The 9,999-nt window shown below is 39.1% G+C and overlaps 1 protein-coding gene across 1 annotated transcript; it reads right to left on the reverse strand.

The window, feature by feature from the left end:
• Positions 1-703: 703 nt before the first annotated feature.
• LOC105927070 (troponin I, fast skeletal muscle) lies at positions 704-9,656 on the reverse strand. The gene is made up of 7 exons (XM_012863667.3): positions 9,552-9,656; positions 8,388-8,420; positions 7,915-7,951; positions 1,813-1,941; positions 1,494-1,583; positions 1,167-1,340; positions 704-1,086 (listed from the first exon to the last, which is right to left on the reverse strand). Exons 2-7 carry the CDS (start codon positions 8,393-8,395, stop codon positions 1,009-1,011), a joined length of 516 nt encoding a protein of 171 aa, XP_012719121.2. The 5' UTR covers positions 8,396-8,420; positions 9,552-9,656; the 3' UTR covers positions 704-1,008.
• Between the last annotated feature and the right edge of the window lie 343 nt (positions 9,657-9,999).

Genomic DNA, 9,999 nt, shown 5'->3' on the forward strand with positions numbered 1-9,999 from the left:
TAGCCATTCTAATGATGTTTCATGCATTTGTTTCACAGTATTGTGCATCACTAGGTTTAAAGAAGAGATATCTTGTGGTTGGGGCGGATAATTCACTAACAATATATGTCGACTGATATACATGTGGTGCAATAGAAAAAAGGGTAAAAAAAAAATTAATAGAACAACAGTTTTCATTCCTTTTGCATTCTAGCCATGTAGGTTAATAATTACAGTCTTTACATCCTCCCAACCAATCACAACGCAGACTGAGAAAAGCTCTGTCACCAAACTCTGCCCCCATCAAAGAGTTCAGAGAGCACGTGTTCTTTTCCTTTTTTTAAAAACTTGCAGTTTTGGTAGAAAGTTGGTTGACTTAAGGGTTGAGTTTGAATTCAGTGTTTGTGTGTTCTATATCTAAAAGTAGGTCATTAGGCAACAGCATATAATGGCCAGGGCTGCACTTAAAATATATATTTAGAATTTTTTGATGGTCAGAAACAGTTATCGACATTGATCAATATGATTTCTATTTTATCAATATGCTTTCTGTCTATATCATGCAGCCCCCTTGTGGCATACTATGAATTAAACAGAACATTAACCCAACATTTACCACAAAAATGATTGCTTGCAGTAAGTTGTAAAAAGGGAACCTTAGAGATGAGAGGAAATGATGAGAAGGTAGCTAGAAATGTAAAATAAAGGCATCTTTACCCATCTCAACCATCACATTCTATTTATTGTTTTGTCTGAGGTTGTTAAGTGAGGAACATATAAGGGACATTATTGGCTTCAGTATTTTGGAAAAGGACACTTGTTGGTTGGAAATGTTGGGGATTCAATGACACTTCCCAACTACTCTACTTTCAGAGCTAACCCTGCTTAATGCACTATACAAACGTACAAGAACAAAAGCAGGCTGAAACACACTTATTTTATGAAACAAAAGATGATTCGATGCAGAATGACAGATATTTCAAAATGTGTGAACACTCCAGTGCAACTGGAGGATTAGAGTTCAGTTCTTTAAGCAGTTTCAAACATCTTCTTTCTGTCAGCTTTGTCCTCAATGTTCTTACGCCAGTCACCAACTGCCTCTGTGGGCTGAAGCACACAAACACAGTCCGCAGTTAGGGAACTGAAACCCCTCTCCCAGCAAACAAACCTCTGGCCAAAACCCTCACCTCCTCTTTGACCTCCTTCTTGACCTGCTTCAGGTTGGCCCTCAGGTCCAGATTAACTGTGTGTTTGGAGCCCAGCAGAGCCTTCAGCATGGCATCAGCAGACATACGCACTTTCTTCAGGGCCGGTTTCTTCACTCCAGCAAGGTCCACTACTTTGATCTTGAGGTCTTCAATCTGGAGCAATGAAGCAGTTTTCAAACTGAAACTAAGGAAGAGCTTCCTGTCTGCGCCATACTGCATGCTTCCAGCCAAACATACTAGATGGTTACCATTCCCACAGCATGATAAATTTAAATAAAGATGTATGAATGACTACAGAAGATCTACCTCTTTGTCAGCCTTGCCAACTTTGGCCTCCAAGTCGTATCTCTCCTCATCCACTTTGTCAATGAGGGCGTGTAATTTTTTGCAGGTTTCCTTGTTATTGAAAAGTGATGGTTACTTATTGGCATAAACTTATGGATGCTTTAGACATACACAGTGTTTGGAGTTTTGAGTTACCTTCGAAAAGGTCACAAAAGAAAATGCAATAAAATACATGAGCAAAACTAAACACAGTTTGAATAATATTAATGCATTTCATCTAAGTTGCTTTCAGTTAAGCTAAATACACAGAGATCTCGACAGAGCAAAAACTAACTCTCACCATGAGGGCAGCCTGGTCTCCACTAAGGTTTGGCGCAGGACAGTTCTCTGCCATGTAGGCCTCCTTGGATGCAATGAGGTCCTTTTTCTCCTTTTCAAGCCATGTTGCTGCCACCTGCAGAATCAAACTCTGTAGGAAAGACAAAGAGTCAGACTTACTGAAAGAATAGTTTTAATTATTCACCAGCTTTCTAGTCATCCTTGTATGAGAACTAAAATGTCACAAAAATTTAGCTCAAATGTATTAATTGTTATCAGTTTAGTTTTTTTGGAAAGATTTACAACAAAAAAATTGAGTGTCTCATTTTTTGGCATAAAACTAATCAAGAAGTAGAGCAGAAGCCCAGCATAGAGCGGTATGTAATAACTTGCCTACGAGACAATGCCACTGACAAATGTGGAGCATTTATGTATTAAATTCGTACACTTCCATCCATCCTCTATCCATTTTCTAACACATCTATCTCTTGTCGGGTCGCGAGGGGTGCTGATGCCTATCTCCAGCCGTCAATGGGCAAGAGGCAGGTACACCCTGGACAGGTCACCAGTCTGCCGCAGGGCAACACAGAGACACACAGGACAAACAACCATTCACACACACACTCACACCTAAGGAGAATTAAGAGAGGCCATTTAACCTAACATTCATGTTTTTGGACTGTGGAAGGAAGCCAGAGTACCCAGAGAGAACCCACGAATGCACAGGGAGAACATGCAAACTATATGCAGAAATACCCAGGTCCTTCTTGCTGCAAGGCAACAGCACCACCCACTGCCCTACTGTGCAGCCCAGGACTGAGAACCACTGAAATAAAATAAAAACAAATGTTCTTTTCCTGCTCTCAGCGAAGGCAGGCGCTTCTCTGCACCTCTACTCCTGGACCTCTCCTGCTTGGCTCTCTATCTGGATGCTGTGTAACTCACACAGAGCATTTTTCAGCAAATCATCAGAATCAAAAACTATGGATCTAATCAGCTGGTCGCATAATGAAATTGATAAAATTTTCTTGCTAGAAGACCAGGCGCGTGGGAGCCAAGCGGTCCTGTGGGCACACATGCTGCCGGATACATCATGGATTCTTGGGGAGTTTGGAAGATAATGTATCGGTCTATTACATTTGTCCGTAGAGGACGTGGAGGATCCTTACACAATTGGATTTCTGATAACAGGATTTCCGCTTATTGGAGCTGGCGGTTACCTGATATATGGGAAAATACGGAAGATCTCGGAGGCAGTTTTGGCAATGGAAATGCTGCCAGGAGTTGGTGAGGGTCTGAACCGGGCTGTGATTACCCAGACTCAGATGCTTAGTGAACAAAACAGTATTGCATGCCGGCAGTGATTTGAACTGAATTGTGGAATGGAAAGACCTCGGGGAAGTTTCTAGCTCGATTTACGGCAGAAGGTTCAACAAATTTGGCTGTTTGCTATGCGACTTGCTATGAAGACAAACCAGCAAACACTTGAAGGCTGACACAATTTCACAGTTAGCCTGAAAAACAATCTCCTTGTTATTGAATTTGGCACCCTGATGGCTAACCTTGGAGGCTGGCTTATCTCAAATATCGCCTGGATGTTATGTAAACAAGACGCTCTACCCCCACCAGGACCCTCTCATGACACCTGTGAACTCAAACAGTGCCCTTCTTGAACTGCTGAAAATATAACTTCTAAGACTATGGCTGGAGGGGGGAGGGACTGGAGAGTCATGGGCCCATACTGATATGCACACATACATGTACACATGAACATGGTGATAGATACACCCCCTGTAACTCATTACATTCACATTGCCTGATTGTTTTCCCCCTGGGATAGGAACCTCGGCTGGATACGTGCGTACTGGACTTGGATGCCCCTCACCACTCAAAACCCCTCCCACCTGAAATATGTCTGCTTAGGATGTTGTCTGTATGTTTGCTTTTTTGTGCTGAGGGTTTTTTTTTTTTTTTTTTTTGCATTGCTTGAATTGTCAGAGAGACAGTGTGAGTAATGCACTCTTTTTCCCCCCTCTACCATCCTAATATATTCATTTCTTCACTCTGCAAGAAAGTGGTGCCTGGCAAGGCAATCTCCTGTCTACCCATGTAAATCTTTCTCTTGATGGGCTGTATTGAAACAGAATTTCCCCCACGGGGGACAAATAAAGAAACAAAGAAATTCAATTCAAATAATTTAATAATAGCTATTTTTATAAGTAACTATATTCATGAAATTCCCCAATATTGAGTGTATGTAGACATCTGACCAAATATATATTAGTTTTATTAAAACAGGGACACAATGACCACATTTACATGAGATGAAGACCTGCAGTCTACAAGATGCACAATAAAAGCTATAAAACTGTATGCCAACTATACATGCCTGGGTACCTTTTATTTTTAAATGCATAGAAGAAAACTGCATTCCTTCCTAAAGTCTTTAAAATTATTATTTATTACTTGGCTTTTCTATCCAAATATGACTCAGAAAACAGAAGATCCAAGAGTAAATAAAGGCACTAAAATACAAATCCGGGACAAGGCTGACTTTCAGAACTACGGATGACAATTTTAGATTAAAATCTCTAATCATACGCATTAAAAATATTCTTCTTAAAATTACTTCTGAAAAGGTTGGAGAAATTGTACCTAGTTTGGTTTGTGTTAAAAAAGGATTTCCGTTCAATTTTTCCCACCTGGAATTTGGCAACAACATTTAGGCGTTTTATGTATGTCCAGGATGGAAATTGGTAGCAACTAACTTGACATTGGTACTCATTCTATGCAAAGATGTACTATGGAAAAATATTTTGTAGGTTAGTGAAATTGTATGGTTGAATGTAAAATACAGTAAAAACGCTGAAGAAAAGATCATGTCAGACATTCTCTTTACATTTAGAGCTAAAATCAATGCAATGCAGTATTGGTAATGGCCTCACATACTGATATTGGTCTTGAAATGATCAATTATGTCATATAGACTCCTTGTACCAGTGTCACTGCAGATTAGGTTTTGGCTTAGCCTATGGAATATATAGAAATTACCAAAAAGTTGTTTTTATTATTGTTTTTGGAAAGAAAAATAATTCAAGCTTAGCTGAGGCTTTTGAGATGCCTGCTACACACAGAGCAGTGTTGGCTCACTATAGCCAAACTTTGAAGATATTTTAGTGTTGATAGAAAATAGAGACAACTACTCAGCATGTACATAATGCAATAATTTTGAAGTTGAAATTGTCAGACTGAGCAATATCACTGGCACAGAGCTGTCATTGATAAGTGAAGGGAAAGAGCTGCTTCATCTAGTCTTCCCACTGAGTTATAGCTGTCTCAATTCTCTCACAAAGCTGGCTGCAGAGAAAACATCTTTAAGAGAAGAATTATTCGAAACACAATACTGCAATGCTGCAGCATTGTGTCAAAGCAATGTCAAGAAATATAATGACAGACTCAAGAAACTCTAGTTGACAAAACACCAACATTCAGCAGATGTTCTGCTGAATGAATTCTCAAAACTCTATACAATAAATAAATTGTATAGTTGTATAGATTGTATTTTCACTGAATTATGAAAATGTCCAGGAGAAATAGAATTAGAGCCCTGCTGTGGGCTGAATCACCACAATTTTTGGAAAAACTTGTAACTAGAAACACAAATAAACTGGAAATCTCACACCAGGAGAGTTTGGGGAACTCAGTTTTATTGGGTGCCCAATGGAGAAAATTCCACACCATTTGGCTTGGTCCACTTTTCACATGCCACTTTTGAAAGTGTACCACACTGTCTGGACAACATAATGTAGTTAAATAAGTTGCTTGTTTGTTGCGATGTTACGAGAAACTGACCCAGTATGAGCACCACGTGAGGCAGCTATCTATGTAGCACATTGCTCTGTCGTCAAGAGACAAATGAAGAGTGCGGATTTAAACATCTTAAAATCACCTGTATGTCTGCAAATCATGCAAACCAATTCCTGTCTTTGGTTCACTTAATAGTCCAGCTCTCTTTCCGCTGTGAGTGGGTAACAACAAAGTTCACTTTAAAGCAGACCAAGACCCATGTCTTCAGGCAGACCAGAGTTCAGATGAGTTTTCACAGCTGAACAAACAACTTGGGCTATCCCAAGAAACAAACTCTGGTCCATTTAAGACAGACCAAACACCTGTGCTGTGAAAGCACTCTAATACGTTTTTAAGTCATTGATGGGAAACAAAATTGCCTAAATGAGAAATTTCAAAATGTCATCAAATTGATGAATTTGGTTAAACGGGTACATGGTTATTAAATATATTGGTGTGTCAAATGCAGTGTTACTGCAAATTGGGGACATGAGAGAAAGTGTAAAATAATATTTGCTGAACGGAGAAGTGAGCAGTATTGCCAGATCTTGAGAGAGGAGAAAGCGACGAACTCTATCAAAACAAGCCCAAAAGACAAGCAACCGACCACACTGTAATCCAGCGTCTGTTTCTATACTATATCAATGTATGTGTACAGTGCTGTATTTCGACTGTTCCGGGTCGTGAAATTGATGTCAACAGGGTGCGGGTGGTTGTTGGACATGTCTACATGAAGGGGCGGAGGCATATTTTTGTTACATGCTGTCTGACCAGCAGCGTGAGCGGGACTCTGTAGCTCTTATTTATGGTCGCTTAATTTATAGAACAACATAAGCTACCTCACGGTCAAAAACAGGCTAAAAAAACACAACCTATGACTCTCAAAATTTACAAGGGAAAAAAATAAGCCCAAAGTGATTTATATTAAGCTTTCTTGACAACACTGTAAATGAGATTAATGGTAAAATTTAACAAAATAAATTAATCATCAACAAACTTATTCATTATTCTTTATTCATTGTCAGGGAAAAAAAATACTTAAAATCATAATTTTTTCCTAATATTGTCAGCTCCCATTGCTCAAAAACAAAGATGCAGGTATCCATGTTTTTTTTTTCCTCTTTCTCTGTTAACAGCGTGCTGCTGTGGGACTCTAACCTTTTAATTAGTCGTGTAACCGAGCTTTGTGGGTTTGTTACTGCCACCACATGAGGAGGAAGGAGACTGGACTCGGAGCTGGGCTTTAGGGTCTCCTCGTGGCTCATCAGGACTCTTATTTTTCAAACACAACCGTACAAAACACGGGGCAGCTAACTGCTAAAGCTTTGGCAATCCTTAAGGGATATTTAACCAGCACGTATAAAATAGGAAAAACTTGTTTCTACACAGCAATAATGAAACAGATTTCTTGTGCTTTTCAATTCAAATATACTGCACATTAAATATAATAATATTGATATTATTGATGTTGCAACAATAAGTAACCCAAAAAGTCATAATTTATTGCATGTTTATTAAAGAGCCTGATGACAGAGGAAAAAAGGGATCTCGAGGAAATGCTCACTACTACAGTGTTCCAGGCTTCCAGAAGTGTTGTCCGTTTACTATAAACAACTTTGGGTTTATTAATTTATATTGTTTACAATGTAGAAGTAACAAAGCTGATTGCTTGTTTCTCTCGCCAGAACTGGCAATAGCGGCTTCCAGCCTACACTCACTGGTTTAAGACACTGCTCCCAGGGCATGTAGCATTAGAATGTGTAATCACCTGCTGTCTTTCCCTTGTTTAACTTCAATATTATTTTATCAATAACTGTGCTATACTTACTCTAGTTGTATTTTTCTACTTTTATTTAAGCCTTTCTGATAAAATCATTCTCTGTTGCTTTAGAGCTAAATTTAGATTAGATTAAGTGTTTTTTCTGTGTTTGTGCCACTGCCATGCCCAAATTTCCCCATTTTGGGACAATACAGGAGTTTCTATCTTATCTACTTCTCAAATGTTTCCATTCCAATGAAAAAGTAAACGTTTAAACGTGTGACACAGACTGAGTGACACCCGTTTGTTAGCAGTTAGTGGTTAGAGATTTAGCTTCAAAACGTCTTGTTTATCGTCGGTTTAATGGTAATCAAGCAAATGTATTTGTTTGGGTAATATGAATTTTTAATGCTAACATTTTGGTTAGCTGTGCCCCTTGCTGCAGATGAGTATTGTAACGAAGGTGACAAAAGAGCAGACATCGTGGATGCCCAACCCGGTCAGCAGTGACTGTTTTACCTTCAGGTGGTGCCTGCGGCTTGAAGTCATCTTCTTGCTGTGAGGAACACAAACAGAAGCAGTTATTAAAATGCAACACATGGAGCTGGAAGGAAACTGACTTTAGCACAGCTCTGAAGACCTTTAGACCTGTGATCCGATTCTGATTTCTGTCTCTGTTCTTGTCCCAATCAGTGCCATGCTTTCCTACTTTCTTCATTGTTTAATGCGCTAGCTTCTTTTATCTCTTGTTCTTTCTTTGCTTCCCTTCATTTATTTAATTCAATCCATTTTCTGTTCTCTCTTTTTTCATGTGCTTTTTAGAATGTTAAACAGAAGTGAAAGCGTCGTTCTACCAATGTTTAATAAGTGTTTAACCATTGATGTTTCTGAACAAAATTTGCACATTGTGCTTATTTGTTCTCAGTGAAGTTGGAAAACACCTGTAAACATGCACTATTTCTTTTACAGTGGAAAGTAAAGGCAGAACTTACTCAGACATGTTGGCAGTTTCTTTTTTTCACAGCCTGTTTGGAAAGGAAGAAAAAACAACAGATGAAAAATAACCAACTCATCACATGAGAGGCCCCGCTGTGTCCAAATGTTGCCCATTAAAACTTTTAATGAGCAGCTGAACGGTGATAGAGCTAAGTTTAGGGCTAGGGTCAGATGTCACAGCTGACGCAGGGAGCTGGATAAGCCAAACATCCTCTGGGAATTAACACTTAATTCTTTTTGCAGAAAATAACTTCTCAAGTGAATGTGCTGCAACAGCATCGTTAGCAGCAGTCACCGGACAAAACACACCAACACGCACACAGAGGACTCAGAACCTATGGCAACAAAGGTGCCGATCCCCAATCAGATTTTATTTTTACTGAAAACAATTACACGCTTAACTGTTCTACTCTCAATGCCAATAAATGGAGAAATAGGTTGACTGTTCAACCACACAGGTTAAATAGTAAAACATTGCAAACATAATTTATGTCTCAGAACACTTTTTAACTTTAAGAGGTGATCCACAACAGCACACTAAAATTAGTCTTGCTAAACTAAGTCCAGATGAAACATTTAAATGGCAACCAAAAATGTTTGTGTTTAGGGAGCCTCTGTTCCGTGTGAGGCTCACACACCTCCATATTTCTAAGTCTTGATAGCTGACATGCAGCTATGTTTTTGAAGAAAAACTAAACTTGAATCTTTAAATCACAGCTTAAAAGACTAAAAGGTTGTGAGGCAGACTAAAGTAGAAAATTTCAAAAAGAATTCTAGACATTATTGTAAACCATCCAAATGATTCAATACCTAATGCTGTGAAAACACTCTGTCACCCTAAATGTTTACTTTAGAGAATATCCAATGAGTTTGCAAACCGACAAAGTGCCACTAAAACTTGAAAAACATATATTGTAAGAAGGTTGAGCAAATAATAACTCCTTTGTTAAAATCCCCTTTGCCTCCCTGTTTAAACACAACCCCGTTAGATGTAATCCCCCAATAACTGCTCCTCTCCCCTTAACAATGAATCATGTTTCCCCTTCTGCATCGCAGGAGCTCATCACCTTAGCACTTCAACATGTTATCACCCTGCATGCATTTACCAGCTGTACAGAGACATGATGAATAAAGGAGGAAGAAAAGTAGCAAAGCCTCACCTATAATGAAACAGAAAGCCAAGAAAGAGGACAGTAGAGCCAGTGGGAACAAACAACCATCAGGGTGTATATATATGAGGGTTCAGATATGGATGTGGAGCTGCTTTTTATGGAAATCCCAGATCCTCAGTCCAATCAGCCATCAAGGTCCGGAAATACTGCCATCCCCCCCAACTTCATCTCATCAAGGAGGAGCTTCTATTCATTTTAGGATCCTGCTTTAAGGGCCACTGGAATCCTACAAAGGGAAGGAAAAGGGGTTAAATGATTCTCCCTCACTGCAAAATAATCTCAAACATATATTTAGGTTTTATGCTGATGTTGATAATGCACAGAGCTGATTAGCTGAGGTTAAGAAGAAAATGGGACCACAAAATCAAGAGATATCAGCTGTTGTATGGACATGAATCAAAACAAAATATTTTAGATTACTAAAGAGAAAAAACGT

The sequence above is a fragment of the Fundulus heteroclitus genome, chromosome 2 (assembly GCF_011125445.2).
Source record: "Fundulus heteroclitus isolate FHET01 chromosome 2, MU-UCD_Fhet_4.1, whole genome shotgun sequence".
NCBI classification, from domain to species: domain Eukaryota; kingdom Metazoa; phylum Chordata; class Actinopteri; order Cyprinodontiformes; family Fundulidae; genus Fundulus; species Fundulus heteroclitus.

Excerpts from the sequence above, each read along its gene's own strand:
- LOC105927070 (XM_012863667.3), bottom strand. Across the intron at positions 1,584-1,812 it reads GAGACCAGGCTGCCCTCATG|GAAACCTGCAAAAAATTACA; the intron begins GTGAGAGTTAGT and ends TTCAATAACAAG. Across the intron at positions 1,087-1,166 it reads AGAAGGAGGTCAAAGAGGAG|CCCACAGAGGCAGTTGGTGA; the intron begins GTGAGGGTTTTG and ends TGTGTGCTTCAG.